The 20,564-nt window shown below is 38.8% G+C and overlaps 1 protein-coding gene across 1 annotated transcript in view; it reads left to right on the top strand.

Moving 5' to 3' along the window:
• Positions 1-20,564, top strand: part of LRRC8C (leucine rich repeat containing 8 VRAC subunit C) — a 92,561-nt gene that overhangs the window by 42,162 nt on the left and 29,835 nt on the right. Inside the window, exon 2 of the mRNA XM_028512368.2 lies at positions 13,818-13,959. Within this exon, the coding sequence (XP_028368169.1) occupies positions 13,822-13,959 (138 nt within the window). The 5' untranslated portion in view covers positions 13,818-13,821. The remainder of the gene's footprint in view (positions 1-13,817; positions 13,960-20,564) is intronic.

Consider the following 20,564-nt stretch of genomic DNA (forward strand, 5'->3'; position numbering starts at 1 on the left):
CATTCCTAAAGCCCACTTCACTGCAGAACTTCTGACATATCTGTTGTAAAATGTTTGACTTTTAAAAGTAAGTTTCTTCTTATTTTTCTTAGTTATTCCTACTAAAGCTACAGTTTTAAATAAATTTCCATGACCTCTGTACACAATTTTTTGATGTTTTAATATTTGTGATGAATACTTAAAGCTTCCCAATTTAGCAACTCTTGAACCCCTTTTGCTCTTCTCAAGCATCCACAGTACCCCTTTCCATCCCTCTGCCAAAGTCACCGAACAAAATCTGTCCTGAAACCGTCTCCAGATGACTAGGTGTCACTGTGCAAGCTAATGTGTTGCTCAGCTTCAGTATCTTGTTTTCTGGGTCTCTCAACCATTTGTAAAGGTAAGTTTGATAGGTCTCCCACTATCTTTGGGACAGTTTTCTCAGAAGACTTTATCTGCCCTCAGGCCGTCTTTCTTACTAATATATGCAGCTGCACGTAAACAATTCCAAAATACTCTACAGTTTGTCAATAAAGGTGGCACTGAGTTGGATCCTATTCCAAATTAGCTCATAGATTTCAAATCTTTTTCTTTTTTTTTTATTTTTGCTGACAAAGTATTCAAATGAATCAGTCTGAGGTCTCACATTTACACTGTTCTTATACTTTTGTTTCAATTAATTATTCATTCATTTGATGAATACATGTTGAGCTCCTATTACGTGCAAAGACAGGTGCTGGGAAAACAACAGAGGGCAACATTGACCCAAAAACGACCCAGATGGATGGAAATGGTGTCTGTGATCATCTGGGATGTGCAGTGCTGTGAGAGCCTCCGGGCTGGATTCGACCTGCTCGGGGAGATCAGGGTTGGGTTCTATGAGCAAGTGCAGCTAGAGCTGAGCTCTGCAGGATGAGTAGGAGTCTGCAAAGCACAGGGTGGTTGCAAGAACGTTCCAGTTTTAGTATGAGCACCCCAACGCCCTGCTGCTATTGCTTATATCTCCTTTGTAGTGACTTTTTGAGAGCCACACCTATCACTTGGTCTTTGCAATTATATAAGTATATCACCTACTTTCACATTTCTTTTGCTATAGTTTTCATTGTTCTTGTTTTTGTTTTTTAAGTAAATAACCTGTCTTCAGAAACATGTATTTTAATGAATGATTCATATTTTCCAAGTATTTCTTTCATTCAGATTTTTGGCACAGTCTAGGCCTGAGAGGCAAGTAGCCTTCATATAAAGAAACCTTTTGTGCCCTCCCTCAGATTCTAGAACTTGAGACTGTAGGAGTATCACAAATCATCACATTAGATTTTATTTAGCTTTACTGTGAGAAGTAAGAGTTGGAAGAGGGAACTCATATAATGTCAGACTTGGAAATGATGGCCATTAAATCAGTATGTTAAATTTAGAGCCAAAGTCCCAAAATATTTGTCTTGTAAGTACAAAACCTTGGGTCTTTATTGGTTGGATGGGAAAAAAATTAAATATTTTCATTTTCAGATGCATTCACGTCAGTTTTAATTATTCTGACAATGAAAGTCTGGCAGTTGTTGATTTCCTCCCACAGAGTTGTGTTTTTTTCCTGGAGACTTGAAGACCAGGACTTGTTCCTCCCATCATTTTACTGAGCACAGCCAACAGGAAAGACAAAGAGCTGACTTCTCAAGAACCTACTTGAGAAGTCCCAAACAGAATTAGTCAGCAGTTTTTCTGCTGTTAAGAACCCTTCCGTGGTCTCTGGTCTTAAACGGAATATTTTAAGTGGTAGGCTCCTGTAAAGATGAGTTTAATAAAAAGGACAATAAAAATGATTGTACTGTAAATCCATTAGTGTTTTAATGTCTCTCTTTAAACACCAGTCTCTTGTTTCCTAGGCAGCTTACCTTTGTTTCCTACTTGTTGTTAAAAATTTTACCCCATTAAAAATAAAAAACTTTGTGGAAAAGTTTTGATAATAAGTTGCTTTAGCTTCCTTGACATACTTGGTTTGACTATTTTATAAGTACCAGTCTATCTGTGTTGGTGAAATTGTAAAACACACCAAACTTCCCGTTGGAACAAAAAGGCAACTGTTCCCCCATAGAATCATTTGGAATTTAACTCAACAAACTATTATCTCATTTTAGCAATATGAGATAAAAAATGACCCCTGCCTTTTCAGACTACTCTAAAGTCCAGAAGGTGGAAAACAAGAGACATTAGTTTGAATGTTCTGAAGGGAAGGAATCTTGCTGTCTTCTCCACCCTCCTCTTCTTGGATCCTTTCATTAGGAAGAAAGGAGCCTTCCGCATAGACTATCCAAACTTTTGATTTGGGTTTTCTGGCCTGTATTGTATGTTCATGTTATTTCTGTGCTGCTTAGAACTGTTGGGCTTCCTTTGCTCAGAGGACAAAGTGGATTGGAGATACATCTCAGTCTCTTTTCGTCAATTGGAGGAAGACATAGTCCTCAAAAACCAATCCTCAATTGAATTCTAGGCTTGGTTTTTGGATGTTGAGACTGGTAAGAACTGAAACTTTGTCTGAATCACATTTGAATGATATCAAGAGTTTGAAGGATTTGGGATTGGAGGGGAGGGATGGGTAAGTAAGTATACACTCTGCCTTATGGAAAATTCTACCTGATTTAAAGGCAATAGAAACAATATGGATTAAAGAGGTGAGCAAGAAGACCAGCAGGATGCAGAGAGCTGAAGACTTAAAAAGTCACAGGGACTTTAAGTATATTCAGAATAACAGATGAGGGAGGGAATGAGTAGTAACATGTGGTAATAGTCTTTGCTGGTCAGTTTTTTAAAGACTGTTAGATCACACTTTAGCCTCATCAGAAAAGATTTATGAATTTAAATTTACTTAAAATATCCAGAATAAGCATTAAATAATTATTAGTGTCATACAGAGATGCAGCTGAAGCTCTTTGATATAAATCCCAAAGAAATCAAAACCTCACCAAGATTTACAAATGCAGTATTTCAAACCATTATATTATAAACAAGACTTTTATGTTTGGATTTGTTTTCTGTCACTTATTTCTTAACAGGGTAATGTTCTGATAAGGGAGTCACAATATTTAGCCATTGGGTACAAGCTGAGACCCAATAAGCCATTATTGATCAATACATCCTCTTTATAACTAGTGACAGAACTTTGTGCATTAAAATTTCAGTGAACCTGAACTTTGAAATTATAAATTATTCCTGACTCTTCCTTTTCTGAAATATTCTCTTTAGTAGTGAGTATTCTTTGAATAACCATTATTTACAATGTGAAGCAATACTGTAATAGTCACTTACTGTATTTATTGTAGTGTCAAACTTTTTAACAGGATAGTAACATAATAGAAGAGTTTGGTCTTTACTACAAAATGCTCAATTAGGTATGTGTAAGTGTGTGTGTGTGTGTGTTTAGGTCTAATTCAATTTAGTAAATATTTATTGAGGTTCTCTTCTAAGGCATTGTGCCATATTCTAGAAGATCCAGAGATAAACAAGATATAAACCCTGTTCAGTGAAATAAAAACAACCACCTCCTTAAATGCACCATTGGCACAGGAAACAATAATCAATCACATGTACAAAGAAGACCAGTTACAATTCATGGTTTTACAGGAATTTCTTTAGTGCACATTCTCCCATGAGAATACACATAAGTAAGGGTAGTCGGTTTTGTTCACTTTCATTTTTCCCAGGATCTAGCACAGTACCTTACATGTCCTACATGCTCATAATTATTTATATAGCATGTGCATGAGTAAATGAAAGTAATCTTTGCATGTGAGAGGAAGAATCAGCTTCTGATTAAATGTAACAAATTTTTAGTGTACTCAAAGGCTTATGAATCTGATAAACATAACTGTGAAACTAGCATGTAAAGCAGAGCCCTTGCAATGTATGGCATGAAGTAGAGAGGTTAAGGGGATTTTTCTTTAAATATGTACAAAGTATAATGAGAAAGAGGTATAATGTTTTTCCTTGGTTATGTGAGAATGGGAATTGCTAGGGAAGAGTAACATTTGATCCCTGCCACCACCATCCTTAGAAAAACAGGTTAAGCTCAATTTGAATATTTTCCAGATAATGTGACAGGGACATTAATGTATGACATCACTGGAATGTCTAAGGAAATGATAATACAAAAGTCTACTGGGTTGCAAGTTCAACCTGCCTCTTACAATTTATTCCTTCTGAGTCTAAAGTTCTCATTAATGGCGGTGTAAGAGCACAATAGCTTAGAGATCAGTTAAATGTATTAATACTTTATTTTTTTAAATTTTATAGCAACATGAAAAGGGAAATTGAGTATAGGAGATACTCAATTTAAATTATCTCCTTCTTAGCATATGTTAGATTCTTTACATTTGAATCAGCATGTTGTAGTATTAATTAAGAACAACAGAGTGAGAAGAAAGGTTTGGTTAGAAGTCCTGGCTCACCATTGTCTGTCACATAATCTCTCTGTGGCTCAAGTATTTCACTCCTAAGATGAGAATTATGGACTGGATGGCCTCTGAGGTGCCTTTCAGGTTTTATAATTTTATAACCCATGTATAATTATTTAATTAAGTATATTTCTATAAAGCTATACAATTACAGTCTTCAGTGAATTGTTCTAGAACCAGTTTGTCATGTGTACCACAACTACAGAGTAAAACACAAGCTAGAGTCACGCGCTCACAAGAGAGAAAAATAATCACTTTTTATGTCATTGGATCTTTAAAACTTTTAAGTGATTTAAAAATTTTAATCACTTTTTAAAAGTGATTAAAAGATAATCACTTTTTATGTAGCCATTTCTCCTGTTTTTTATTTCCATATTTGCACAACTAAAGGAAAAGCAGTTGTTTCATAATTTATGTTTCCAGCATACCCTAAGGACTTTATTTTGATTTATGGAGCCTTTGGGTACAACTGAGAAGAACCCATAAATAAGTCATGGCATTTCTGGGCTCTTCCTTTGGTGTGCCCTTTCTCCAGAGGTGCACGTGGCCTGGCCCTGTGCGCGGGCTTGTCCTCCCACAGTGTTACTCAGACACATGCTTCGCCTGTATGATTATTATTTCTAAAACTAAAGGCAATTTTGCCCCCCTTTCTTCATTATAATTACCATATCTTCACTAATTTATTCAGTAGTTATTGAGTGCCTACTATATGCCATGTGGTATCTTCTAGGTAGTTGGGTTATATCACTGTAGAAGATAGAACTAAGGAGAAAGTCCCTGCCTTCATGACATGTTCTTTTAGGAGGAGATAGACAGTACATGAGGTCTGTTGGGGAAAAGTCCAGCCTTTGTTAATATAACGAGGATGGTTTGCACAACATCGATGTAACTAGAATGTGCATGTGTGAACAATGATGACTTCACTGTACTAGTCAGTGGGGATGGTAGATGCCATTGAGTGAGTGTGTGTACTGTGTGGCCGTGGCCTTCAAAATTTCTGAGCACACAGAACAATGAATCTGCATCGTTGTTCTGCGCTAAGAACAAGTTCAGTTTTGCGCTAAGCTTGAACTTTCCTTCATGGAAATCATTTGGATGATTCAGAAACCACAGCTATGGGTATCACAACATGCCCACTCATGTATCACGTCTCAAGCAGAGTTTTCTGGCAAAATATCAAATCACCCAGGTGATTCAACCCACCTATAGCACACTTGGTGCCCTGCAACTTCTGGATTTTCCCAAAATTAAAATCGCCTCTGAAAGGACCCTGGCTGGTGTGGTTCAGTGGACTAGGTGCCAGCCTGCAAACCAAAGTGTCACCAGTTTCATTCCCAGTCAGGGCACATGCCTGAGTTGCAGGCTAGGTCTCCAGTAGGGGGTGTGCCAAAGGCAACCACACACTGATGTTTCTCTCCCTTTCTCCCTTCTCTAAAAATAAATAAAATCTTTTTTAAAAAATTTAAAAATCACTTCTGAAAGGGAAGAGATTTCAGACTGTTGATGAGATTCAGGAAAATACAACGGGGTAGCTGCTGGCAGTTGGGAGGACTGTGTGAGGTCCCAACATGCCTACTTTAAAGGGGACTGAGGCGTCATTGTCTTGTGTACAGTGCTTCTTGTATCTTCTTCATTAAATACCTCATTTTCATAGTACATGGATGGATACTTTCTGGACAGAGCTTATATTAAGGAATTTATAATAATTATTTGTTGACATTGGGGATGTGATAGACAAAACAGCATCAGGGGATAGCTTCAAGATATTTGGCCTAAGCAACTAGAAAAATGGAGTTGCCATCAACTGAGATAGGAAAATAGCAAGAGAAGGTCTTTGTTGGACATGGGGGAGGGGGGATAAGGGAATGGAACTGGAGTTGGTTTGGGACATACTGAATTTCACATACCTAGTGGATATCCAGATGGAGATGTCAAGTAGGCAGTTGATTCCGTGAGTCTGGATACTGATACAAATCTGTATTTGGAGTAAATGAGTTAGGGAAAAGAAAGTACCAAAGGCTAATAAGCACTGTGCATTCCAAAGACAGAGGTCAGGCAGAAGAGGAGGAAACAGCCAAAGAGTTCAACAAGGAATAGCCAGAGAAGTAGGAGGAAAACTTCAGGCTGTGGTGTGCTGAAAGAATGGTCATTGACGCCACTGCTGCCAATACAGCAAGAAGGTGAGGGCTGAGAAGTGACTGTTAGGTTTAGCAACAACATAGATGAATAATCTATGTAAGGTTTTTTCCCACAGAATTCATATTTTATATGCTCAGGAATTATTGACTTTTTTATTCATCTTTTAAGGAGCCAGTTACTAATATGATACTTATTATCATTTACAACTGGCCCTTCTTTCCTTGAACAGTGGGTAATTGTACTGTCTAAAGGTGATGCCAGAAAAAAACACTGAACAAAGTGAATATTAGCTGTACCCACCTGATAGCCATAGAAGAGCAGTGTTAGCTGTTTTGAATCAAAATAGAGTAAGTTTGATGTTCTTATAGTCATGGGTTAATAGAATAAAATTTGTTCCATGTAATTAATTCTGGAAAATAAGATATTAAAATTCTCCTGAGAGGGAATAAAGACAGATTGTTTCAGGACAAGCCAAATAAATGAAAGAAATAAGAAACTCCGTGTTTGCAGCTTATTTTACTGATATTCTTTATCAAGGGATTATATGCTATGATAAATTTCAGTGATAAAGACCTGTGTTGAGTGGTAAAGGTTTGTGGCTAATGAAGCCATTAAAATGACTTGATAATAAGTATTTTTAATAAAGGAAAGTGCACATTGATTTCTGGAAAAGGACACAGAAATAATGTAAAATTATATATTTTTAAATTAACATGCCAGGATCTCTTGATTGAAATTGAAATGCCATATTTCCAAAAACATTATTTAATTAGGAAAACTAAAATCTTACATAACAAATTGGAAATTGGAGTTAGAAGTATAAAGATTTTCATTTGCATTTCTAAAACAAAAAAACATTGATAAAAATAAAATTATGCTGATTTGAGCTTCAGAGGGGAAAAACTATTTAAACCCAGAAGTTTATTCAGAAGTAGCTCCTTCAGCTTCAAATGATAATTCTTGAAATGGTCACAAGTCACTGGAAACTATAATAACAATGAAGGAGAAATCAAATGTAGTTGTCACTGTAACGTATGACTTTCAGAGGTGCTGAAATTTGGTGCTAACAAACAAAATAGAGACAGGCTCGTAGATGGAGGGCAGGCTGACAGCTTGGGGAAGGGGGCTGAGGGTGGAGGGATTGAACAAAAAAGAAGAACGAACTCATGAACACAGACAACAGTGTTGTGATTGCTGGGGGGAGGGGTGGAGGTGGAAGAGGGTATTAGGGAGATAAATGGGAGATAAATTTTAAGAAAATAATAAATTAAAAAATAAGAATACTAGAAGTTTTTTCAGTTAAGAAAGCAAAAGTTTCATCCACTCCCTTTTTAGTTTTGGAGTTTTTTAGTCAACTCCTCCTTTAACCTCCTGCGTCTGTTTTTGTATCAAAACTAATTCCAAAGATTAATACTGTACTGATATTGGCTTTGAGCTTTGTGATATGTTAAAACAAAGTCTGTGTATATATGTATTTATATCTGTGTGTATATTATACATCTAACTACATGTATACTACATGTATACATGGATACTACATACATTTATATGTAGTATATATGTACATACACGAGCATGTGCATACACATGCACACAAACACACACACCCAAAAGAGAGTAAGCGCATTAAGAGTTCAGTTATAACAGTAAAGACTATGTCATCTTGACCAGCTGTTTCTCTAACAGGTCTTGTGATTTGTCTTAACTAGGCTGTGCCAGTATTAGGAAGCAGTGGACAATACTTAAGCTTCTTAGATTATTAGTCTATTTTCCATGTTAAGAGAATGATGCCTGTGAAAGCAACTAAGCCAAAGACTGGGGGCACCTCATCTACAGTCAGTACCCAGGACTTTGCTTTGTTAAGGAGAGTCATAAGTAAAGGAATATGAGCCTCTTCCGTAGTGGCTTTCAAAATGCTGTTCATGGAACACTGGTAGCCTAAGCCACAAGTTCAAAATTAATTTTTATTACATTTTATTGATTATGCTATTACATTGTCCTGATTTTTCCCCCTTTGCCCCCCTCCACCCAGCATCCCCTCACTGCCTCAGACCATTCTCCCACCCTTGTTTATGTCCACACGTTATGCGTGTAAGTTCTTTGGCTACTCCCTTTCCTATACTATACTTTACATCCCCATGGCTGTTCTGTAACTACCTGTTCGTACTTCTTAATCCCCTCACCACTCTCCCATTCTCTCACACCCCCTCTCCCATCTCTTTATGTTTAGCTTTTGGCATTTTAATTGTGATGTGCCGTGGAGTGGGCTTCTTTGTGTCCATCTTGTTTGGGACTCTCAGTGCTTTCTGGACTTCCATGTCTATTTCCTTCACCAAATCAGGGAGGTTTTCTTTCATTATTTTTTCAAATAGACTTCTGATTTCTTTCTCTTTCTCTTCTCCTTATGGCACCCCTATGAAGCGAATGTTGAACTGCTTAAAGTTGTCCCACAGGCTGTTTACACTATCTTTGGTTTTTTTTGGATTCTCTTCTTTTTGTTCTGGTTGGTTGTTTTTTGCTTCCTTATGTTCCAAATCACTGATTTACCAGCTTCATCCACTCTACTGATGTTTCCCTGTAAATTGTTCTTTATTTCAATTAGTGTACACTTCATTTCTGACTGGATTTTTTTTATGCTGTTGTGGTTCTCACTAAATTCCTTGAGCATTCCATATAACCCGTGTTTTGAACTGTGCATCTGATAGATTGCTTATCTCCATTTCGTTTTGTTCTTTTTCTGTAGTTTTGATCTGTTCTTTCATTTGGGCCATATTTCTTTGCCTCCTCATTTTAGTAGCCTCTCTGTGTTTGTTTCTATGTATTAGGTAGAGCTGCTTTGATTCCGTGTCTTGGTGGTGTGGCCTAATGTAGCAGGTGTCCTATAGGGTCCAGTAGCATGGCCTCACGTCACTCCCAAGCTAGGTACTCAGAGTGCACCCTTAATGTGGGCTGGGCGTGCCCTCCCCTTGTAAATGGGCCTTGGTCGCTGTTGGGAGATCAATGGGAGGGATTTACCTGGGTCAGTCAGCTGCAAGGATTGGCTGTGACCACTTACCACCAACCTCCACCCTCTGTGGAGGATCAGTGTGCAGGAGCAGGGTGGTGGTTCTCTAACTCAGTCTGTAGCTGTCCACTGGGTGTGCTGTCCCTGGGGTTTTTCATAGATAGTGCAGGGCAAGTTCAGCCCCCACCTGTGTTTTGCCCATGGCCACCCTGCCTGAGCTATAAAGCAGTGGAGATGGCTGCTACTTGTGCTGGGCTGTGGATCTAGGCTGCTGGTTCCCAGCCTGGGCCTCACTGAAGCAAGCTGCTGCTTATTTGAAAGGATTTAGGAAGTTGTGCAGTGAGAGCCAAGGCCAGCCATTCATAGGGAAAAGCTGCTTGAGTGGGCCCATAAGTTCGGTGGGGCACAGTCTCCAGGGATCTCCAAGGCCAGTCAAACAGTGTTAGCCAGGTATCAGTCTCCCGGCCCTGTGGGAAGAAGGCCGAGAAAAGGGACAATGGCCTCTGCTTGCCTTGATGCCAGACACCTCAGTCTTCCCCTGCACAACACTGGTGCCCCTTAAGCTGCCACCTCAGCGCCAGAGGCCTGAGGGAGCAAGTCTGAGTAGGTAAGTCTGTATGTGGGTTCTTTAAGAGGAACTGGTTGGGGCTCTAGAAGTTTCTTCCACTTACTCAATCCCCACTGGTTTTTGCTTCCAGAAGCTGTGGGGATTTATCTGCCTGGCACTGGAACCCTGGGCTGGAGGCCCTGATGTGGTGCTGGGACTCTTCACTCCTGAGATATTCCTCCCGAATATTTACCTACCACCCATGGATGTGGGACCAGCCCATTCTGTGTCTTCACCCCTCCTACCCTACCAGTCTGAATGGATGTGGTTTCTTTAATTCTGTAGTTGTTATAGTTCCATTCAACTCGATTTCTGTCAGTTCTGAGCAATGGTGGTTCTATATCTTAGTTGTAATTTTGCTGTGGTTGTGCAAAGAGGCAAGCCATGCCTGTCTATGCTGCCATCTTAACTGGAAGTCAAAATTAATTTTTAGTGCTAAGATGTTTTTTGCCTTTTTTACTGATGGTACAAGGCAGTGGTGGGTAAGGTGCTTTAGGAAGAATCAGGATAGAGGCAGCAGACTCTACTGTAGAGATTGAATTGGTCATCAGCACACACTACTTTAAAAAAATTGCCAGTTTCATTTTATGTCTTCATTGAAGCAGTAAAATTAATATTTTAAGAACTCAACTCTTGGATGCATATTGTGTTAATAATACACTGTATTGAGAGGGGGAAACATGTAAAGTACCTCTACCTTTTAAAGTATAATGGGTGTCTCAAGAGAAAGTCCTTATGTGAGATGAAAGTTGAATTAGCTCTTTTATCATATTACCCCAGTCTTACTTAAATAAAACAACTGATTATTTAGGCTTGAGTGTGTGGAAGGTATTTTTCAAAATGAATGAAGTGACACTTTAAGGAGACCAACCGATAATATTTGCTGCCAGAAATGAAATCCAGACTTTCAAGTGATGATTGGAATTTGGGAAATCTTGTATTCACCACCATGAGTCTGACAGCTTCCCATTACTTAAAAGCTTTTCTGATGAAAGCAGTGGTGATACTAATGAATGTGATTTGTAATATATTTTGTCAACATTTGGAAGAGCTGCATGACTCAGTGATCAGATATTTTCCCAGCTGCCCAGTGCATGATGTTACAAAATCATGTGTGGGGGGAAAAATTCACTCGAAGTGCAAGATAGACAAATGTTTTTTTTTTTAATTAATTAATTTATTTATTTTTAATTGTTTAAGTACAGTTTTTTCTGCCTTTTCCTCCCAAATGAGTTTTAATATCAGAAGTTTGTAAAGTTTATAGTTTAGAGATTCTATATTGCAGCTAACCAAGTCAGTTTGATATACTATCAAAAATTCATATCCACAATTAGATGAAATGGCTGTGAAGATACTTCCCTCTTTTCCAAACACATATCTGATTCACAAGTTTTAATCAAGACCACAACCCTCAACACACTGACTGCAGAAGCAGATATGAGGACCCAGTTACCTTCTATGAAGACAGATGTAAAATAGACTTGAAAAACAGTGCCATTATTCTCTTTTTTTTTTGTTTTATAGAACATAGTTATTTTTATAATATATATGTTATGAAATGGGCTTATTATTTTTAAATGAGCTATATTTTTTTAGGTTTCTGAGTTTTAATTTCTAATAAGGCAAATATTGATAGGTATAGCCCACATTAAAAAATGCGCTTCGAGGACCTCCTCTATTTTAGAGTGTAAAGAGTCCTGAGATCAAAAAGCTTGAGGACCACTGCTCTACATTGGTGCATTTTATTCCTAGGACTTTTCCCCACTTCAGAGAACAAGCCTGAGCCCTTCCAAGGTGGTCAGGCATTTATCATGAAAGACACAACAACCAGGTCTGTCACAGAAAGTAGACTAGAGCACAGGTACTGAACTTGGCATTGCAGCTGAGTGGTGTCACTCCAAATCTAATTTGGACAAGCATTGTTCCATGAATGAGCATCTGAATTCACTCATTTAATTATTCAACAGACAGTTGTTTAAGGCCTCTTGTTTGACAGACATTGTAATGAGTGATGAGGATGTATAATAGAATAAGACAATAACTTCTGAAGCAGACTTGGAAATTAAGATGAGTTAGTACCTGTCTGTGACTGCTGCTAAAACAACTGTTACCAGAAAAAATTGGGGGCAGTGAGATTGTAATGATTCATTGAGAAGAAAAGGGGTCATGAGGTGTCAAAGAAAGTCAAACTTTGAACTAGTATGAAATTTTAATGACACTAAGTATACACATTTACTTAGCTTGTGTTGCTTGTCTATAACGTGTTTTGAGAATACATGCACATAACATAGGTTCTGCCTTCAAGAAGTTTGCAGGCTAGTGGTAGTAACAGAATGGAGTTAAGAAAGTTGTGTGGTAAAAAAACAGAAAATCATAGCAGATGCACAGATGCCAAGTAGATTGGTCCTTACTTCTCGAGAAAATGACCCATAAAGCAGCAAGACAGAATGGAGACATCATAATGGCTTTCCAAAGATAACCACCAGGAAATTCAGATCAGTCTTGGCTTTTCTTGGGCCTGTTCATTGTACAGCCTTTAATTCAGTATTAGGCAGAGAAGATCCAGGAAATAAGGCTTGGGAAAATAAGTATTCAATGTATCCTTTCCCCTGCTCTTAAATTAGGCTCAATAACAATGACAAATGTAGTGTGCTAGATTATTAGATCCAAAGATGGCAAAAGGGAGAGAAGTTTTGTAGTCCTCTTTGGCCACTCTTACTCGTTGCCATAATTTAAGGAAGAATATTCCTTCTCACAGTAGCAGGATGAGTAAGTTCAGGTCCTGGATCATAATAAAGGGAGTGGGACTGAGCGGTCAAAAAGGAGAATACAGACCAAGAAAAGGATGCGGTCGTTTCCCCTTTCCCCAGAGCCTCTGGTGCCTGCACCCTATTCATTTATCTTCTGTCATTTAGATAGAGAAGGGTGTTTTCACGACCAACTGGTTTCTCAGAAGAGATAAGGGGTGAGTTTGAGGCTCACAGGAAAATATGAGAAGTACAGGAAATGGAGAAAAGATATCAACTCAAAGGAACAGGGACCAAAGAAGGGAGATGCAAGACAAAATGAAGATCTCTCCAACCCTTCCCCCCTAACCATCAATGAAATCTTGCCTCTTAAAAGACAAGGACCGTATGGCAAAACTGCTGGCCTTCTCCAAGGAGCAGGCAAAATACTTTACACACATCAGTAGATAATTAACACAGTCTAATGCTGAGATTGCACTTAAAAAGTAGTTTAAAGCAGCAGCCCAAGATAATAAGATAAATAGCAAAAATATCTCAAAGGCTGGATTCTCCCTTTTCTGGCATCCTCTTACTCTGTTTAAGGAAAGAGGGAATCCAGGAAATAATGGACTCAGAGACTGCCCTGGCTCTGGCTGTGGTCTCTCTGGTCCACGTGCATTCTAAGGGAACCACCTTAATGGACAATAGCAAAGGTATTTGCTATTCATGTGAGGCTTTTCATGTGAGGCTCACTATTTGAGGCGATGGCTTCTGAAAACCCCAGGGCGCCGTGATAGGACCTAGTCTGACCAAGACCAGTCTTCTGGAGGGTTGGAGTAGCATTTTGAACGTTGTTAACAGTGGAGTATGTGGTGCCTAAAGATCAGTAAATTCACTAGTAATCTCTCCTTTCTCAGAAACATGATTCCAGTGACAGAATTCCGGCAGTTCTCTGAGCAGCAGCCTGCCTTCCGGGTGCTGAAACCGTGGTGGGATGTGTTCACCGATTACCTTTCAGTGGCCATGCTGATGATCGGTGTGTTTGGATGTACTTTACAGGTAGGTGCTGAGTAGACGCATGTCAGATGGGGGCCAGAGCAAGGCAGCCACTGAAACCTCTTAAAACAGCTGGCTGTGTGATTTTTAACCAACTAAAATCTTGTGGATGCTGTTTAAAATCATGGCAGGAAGCCTGAAGCACTGATTTACTGAACTTCTCTAATAAGGTAAATTTGGTACTTGTAAGGCTTCATTGAGCTCAAACAGCAGTTGACTGGAGTCAAATAATATTTGACATCAGTAACACGGAAAGAATCCCTTATCTTTTAAAGTTGGCTTTATAGTAAAATAATAGCATGTGTATCCACAGCACCATTTATATTGCCAAAACAGAGCTTTTTTCTTTTCTTTACCTCTGATAACATTTTCTGGAAGGACATTTTAATGAGAAATCATTACTAATTTTATCCATTGTTTAGTTCTCAATTAAAATGTAGCCCAATCAAAATGTATTCTATATTGATGCTATATATTCATATATTGAATCCAGATTAGTTTTACATACCTACGACATGTCAGGCACTGTACTTTGAGGACATACTGGGTTGGCCAAAAAGCCCGTTACACTTTTTCCATATGATGACTCTACTAGCACTTCGTTGTCTTTAACTTCATTCACAACAATTTTGTTAGATTGTATATGACAGCTGTTGAGTCAGAGTGCAATTTAAAAAATCTTACCAAAATTGATGGATTCTTGTGCAGCCATTTTAATATTGAACATGGAAGAAAATACGCAACGTTTTTGGCATATTATGCTTTATTATTTCAAGAAAGGTAAAAATGCAGATGAAACACAAAATGAGATTTGTGCAGTGTATGGAGAAGGTGCTGGGACTGATCGAATATGTCAAAAGTGTTTTGTAAAGTTTCTTGGTACTATGGACACTTTGGCCAAATAATTCTTCGCTGCAGGGCTGTCTTATGCAGGGAAGATGTTTAGCAGCACCCCTGGCCTCTACCCACTAGATGCCAATAGTGGGCAATAGCCAACATTCTCAAAATATCCAAATCAATAAAGCTATTGGTAAAAATGAAAAATGTGTCTTCTGTTTTACAAAAGAAAACTGTACAGATTTTTTGGCCAACCCAAACCATATACCTATAAGCCATTTATTTCTGGGGTAAAACGAAATAAACTGGCAATGAGAAAAGGCTGTGTATACTCTGATAGATGCATCCATAAGCAATAAAGTAGTGCAAAGGAGAGGTGTTTGGCTTGGAAACAAAAGAAAGGGGGAAAGGTTATATTAAAATTTGGAAAACTAGCTGAAGTTAGGGAGAGGCAGATGAAGGTGGGAGAAGGTGCCAGGAAGAGGAACGAAAGTTCTAAGTCATGGATGTGAGAAAGTACTTGGCATCCTTAGGAAACTCAGTGGGCCTGGCTCCCACAGCCGCCGTCAGTGGATCGCCCAAGGGGAACTGGCAAGTGCCCTGTGTTAGGAATAACATTAAAGAGTGAAAGAAGAAAAGGTGGGTGTGCCTCTGAAGACGTCTGAGAAGGGGCAGCTGTAAGGGGCTTTTCAGCTTCCACCTGAACGGGTGGAAACAGGAAAGGAGGGACTCCGAAGTCAAAGGCAGGTGTTGTTAATGATGGCAGGCAGGGGACAAGTGACTCATGGACTAAGGAGAGAAAAGCAGCAGCAAGGTCTTTAGAAATCTTAGTTTCAGTAGTTAGAAAAGTGAATGGAAGTTGAAGTAAGGGAGGGGGGTACTTCTTTCCTTGCCATTTTCACCCAGAAGTACAAAGTAGTAGTTACAGAATAGTCATAGGGATGTAAAGTACAGCAGGGAATATAGTTGATAGTAGTGTAATAATAATATTATTTGATATGTGTGGTGCCAGGTGGGCACTTGAAATATCAGGAGAAACTTTATGAAGTATATGATTGTCTAACCACTACGTTGTATACCTGAAACTAATACAGAATAATGTTGAATATAAACTGTAATTGGAAAAAGAAAGGCTGTGGTGTAGATGTAACTTTCAAGTAAAATGACTGAGAGGAAGAGGAGTTTGGAAGAGAAATGTAGTTAGAAATGGTGCAGAGTAAAAATAAAGGCCTTTTTAAAGTTGATTTTAATACTAGTTAACACATAGTGCATTATTCTGAACACGTTACATATATTTTAAGTAATTTCATACGCATGACAATCCAAAGATGAATGTACTGTTATTATCCCCATTTACAGATGAGACAGCTAAGGTACAGAGAATTTAGGGCAACTTCTCAAGGTGGGTGGCAAAGCCCTTATTCAAAGCCAGGCAGTTGGGGCCCAAACTCCCTGTTCTTAATCCCTAACACCATGCTGCCTTTTATTTGTTGGTTGAAAAAATGTTGCCCTTCCCTGTTTCTCAAAAAAGAATGCAGTGAAAACTAGAGTTTGAAAAAGAGAAAGGGCATAAATTCATTCATAAATAAAACAGTTATTGAAGAACCTACTTTGTGCCAGGAACTCTTCTAGAAGCCAAGAATTAATTACTTCTACATAAGGAAAAAAATAAAAGACAGATGCCCCAAGTTTATGGAACTTAAATTCTATGGAAAAAACAAGCGGAATAAGGCAAATCAATTAGTAAATTACATGTTAGAAGGTAATAAGGACAGTGAAAAAGAAAATAAAACATACATGGATGGTGGGAGGTCCCAGCAGCTGAGATCAGGAGTTGCAGTTCTCAAATAGGGTGGCCCGAGAAGGCCTTGTTGGGAAGGTGACTTTGACCAACGAATTGAAGGAGGTGCAGGAGCTGGCCATGTAGATGTCTGGAGAGGAGTCTTCTAAGCAGAGGGAACAGCAAGAGCCAGGGACACACAGGCGAAGAATTCACAGGATCCTTTGACATTTACCTTTCTCAACTTTCTCACTCTGTTTCTCTGGAGATCTGTTAAAGGTGAATGTTACAGTGTACTAGGCAACATTGCTTATGATGTAAATGGCTGCTGATTGGTCAATTGCATCTGGGCTGGGGAATGATAAATGCTGATAGGAAGCCATACCATAGGATTTCTACGATTATGGTGACACTTGTAACTAGGCATGTCCTTTGACACATGGGAGAGGTATCTGTTGAGTTACAGGAGTGGTGGGCTTCTTTGGAACCTCATGCTTTTAGGCCACACTAAATCTAGAATCTGCTTACAGTGGGTCTCTTTTCCTGGCACCTGAGGTGATCCAGGGAGGAGAGGCTCGGACAGCCTAGCCTCAGGCAGCAGTGTGGACCACTACTCAGTCATGAAGATCCCCCCAAAGAGGAAGCCTGATGATGCCTTGCTGGCAAGCTGTGATTCTAATCCTGTATCCTTCTAAGTGATTCTGGTGCCAAGTGAGATTTATGGTTATCTTGTAAGCCTGAATATGGAGATGAACTAGAAAGGCCCTGGTGATGTTATAGGCCTAAAACAGGGACATCCCTGGCATGCATCAGAATATGAAGACCACCTGGTTCAGAAAATTGATGGAGTGGACCATTTTATTCAACAGACATCTCTGAGCACCAGCCGTACCTTGGGCAGCATGTGGGGCTCTAGACACTGAAAGAGAGACACAGCACAGCCCGGGCCATCATCAGGTTGCTAATAGTCTGAAGACCATAGAAATATAGAAGCAATGTCATTCAGGGTGTAAGTGACTTAAGAGCATTAAACATGTTGTCATCATCTTGGCTATTGGAAGTTAGGGATTTGAGGAGGTAAAAATTGAGGCGAGTCTCAAAGAATGAGTATGTAAAACTTTAAAAAATGTTTTTTAAAGAGGAATGGATGGGAAAAATCAGTGTAAACAAGAGCAGTAGTATGATCATGTCACAAAGCCCTCATTGAGTAGCACAGATGGCAATTCAGGGGGCACTTCCTCACACAGAACTGTCTTATCCAGAATGCTGTTAGCACTTCCATTGAGTGACACCCGTCAGGAACCGTGCTGGAGTTAGAATCTCTTATGGACTTTAGCTCCCGGAACAGACCTGTGGAAGTATATATTTTAGTCCCATTTTTCAGAAGAGAGTTCTGAAGATAATAGGTTACAGTTTGTTCCAAAGCCGAGAGGGATGCAGCAAAGGTCAGATCTCAGGATGGTTTGGTGGCAGGCCCTGTGCACGCTTGCTGTGGAATATTGTGGAACCGTTACTGCTGCACAGATGTGTGGCCAAATGTTGGCTTGTAAAACAAGATTTTAAATATGAAAACAAATACCAATGACTAAAAGGGAAAAAAATAGAAAGTTATAAAAAGTGAATTTCCTGATTTACAGTTTAGATTTTTTAAGATAATTCACCTGCTATAAAAAGAGTAACTTTCAATCTATAGTAAGCATTAAAGAAACAGGAAATAAAAATATGGTGTAAATTACAAGGAGGAGTAAAATCACCCAGTATCCATATAACAAATTAATATTCCCTAAGGAAGATGTTCTTATTTTAGCCCTACTATGATAATTCTTTGAAATTGACTTAATGACTGACAACTTCACAAATATGTTCTCTGTGAAACTCAGATTCCTGTCACATTTCCAAAGTGATATTACACTGGTTAATACGTGGTTTTGTGACTTGATTTTCCCTTTGTAAGATGAAAATGTCATCATTATTTCTCATCTTATTTGCAAAACAAGTTAACTCTTAGGATTCAAAAACAGGACAAATTGAAATCTAAGGTTCAATGAGAAGAGCACATATTAGTGATAAAATAGTAGTCCACTAGCTTTTTGACAGTTTTCTAAATTACTTCTCCTGATGGCAAATAATAGTTGATTATCTATTTACTCCTAAAAGATTGTGTTCACAAAGATTTAACACTACCATAAAGGTTTAACGTTGAAAATACTGGGGGAAGAGGAAGTTATTATTTGTCAACAGAGTGTTGGTTCTTTCTTGCCCTGATGTGAAAGGATTAGAATCAACACTCTTGTCCCACTCATCTGACAAATATTTGTTCATTTCTGAGCAAGTAGTTACTCTCAAGTTTCCATGGAAAAAGAGCATATACTATAAAGAGTGTTGCTTAAATTATATCAGCCCACATAAGAAACAAATATAAACTCATCTAAAAGCAGGAGAGTATATGTAGTATCTTATTCCTGTGCAGTCATACACCCATAAGGACCAATAGTGTAAACACCCAACTCTGCTATAAACAGCATTATTCAAAAACTCAACACACTTAGTGAGATAGACCAAATCCTGAAAGGTCAGCATGTTGCTTCCTGGAAAAACAAGATTGCTTTTGATCTCTGCTCAGGGACTCCAGGTTATCTTATTATGACCAATTCCAAAACAACCCACAGGCAGGCCGTTACCAAATATAGAGCTAGCTGTTTGAAACCAGAAACAGGAACTGGAAGATGCAAGCCCCCTAGAAGCCCTAAGGGACCGCTCTGTGACTGTTACACAGGAAAAACATTTCCTGCTTTCTGAAATGAGTGTGTGTAGAGTGGGGGTAGGGGAGCCAAGAGAATGATTTCAATGGCTTGAAACCACCTACAGGTACTCATTGCAGGCTTTGCCCAGTCGCCAGAAGCAAACTGGCCAGCAGGGTCACACTAGGACATCTGACCTTGTTGGTCGGAGTTGATCCCCACTTTGATTTTTGGTGCATAATGAAGTTAACTTCTGCTTTTCTGACTTAGAACCATCAGCATCAACTTCATGGTCAATGGCCTTCAGGAGAAATTGTCACAGGTAGTTCACTGGAAAATGTAGTTGGTGAATTATAGAGACCCCAAAGAAACTTCAGAAGAGTTCACTTTGATAATGCACCCTGAATTCTTGCTATCTCTCTGCCCCCACCTCATCTGCCCAATACTGTCAGGATTTCTTGTAGATCGTTTTCTTTTGCAAAATATGAATTTGGAGATTGACGCTCAGAAATTCTTAGATTAGCCAGTTCTTTAAGGTGAAACTCAGAATACTAATGAAAAGCTGATAGCACTAATCAGTAGGCATAAAATGACGACCTCCTCTCTGTTTTATTGTGTAGTGTCTATGTACTCACATGTCACCCACCATTCTACTTGGGCCTTTGGAGAATATAAAACAAAAGTCATTGATGTCTTTTAGAAAACAGCCTTTCTCACCTCTGTAGGAATAGTTGTTGATATTATAAGACAAAAACATTATTTCAAAATCTCTTATATCTAGTAACAAAAAATATGCTTAAGTTAGGACTGTCTTGTTATGGTGGTTTAGTCAAACTGATACTTTTGATCTTCCCTAGAACTTTGCCTCTTGTCATCCATCACCTTGACAATTTAATGTGCAGTGAATTCCTGGCCACAAGAATAATATATGAGTGCCTTTCACCTCACCCTCTTGGGTTTAACACAGGGCATGAATCTAAATGCTTTTCTTAGATCATCTGATGCCAGTCAGTGAATGAGGAGCATTTTGTTTGATCTCACTATTATGCATGGTTCTGATCATGTTGCCTATTGATTGCTTAATAATACATCTTTCCCCTCAACAAAGCACTGGTAGAATACTAGGTTTTTTCTACGAGAAGCAAATGAAATTTACCTTATATTATATTTGGTCTCTGCTGTTGATCCTGGGTGGCAAATCACCAAAACCTGTGTTGAAAGAGCTCTGTTAAGCAGATTTGCTATGATAC

The sequence above is a fragment of the Phyllostomus discolor genome, chromosome 5 (genome assembly GCF_004126475.2).
Source record: "Phyllostomus discolor isolate MPI-MPIP mPhyDis1 chromosome 5, mPhyDis1.pri.v3, whole genome shotgun sequence".
Taxonomy (NCBI): domain Eukaryota; kingdom Metazoa; phylum Chordata; class Mammalia; order Chiroptera; family Phyllostomidae; genus Phyllostomus; species Phyllostomus discolor.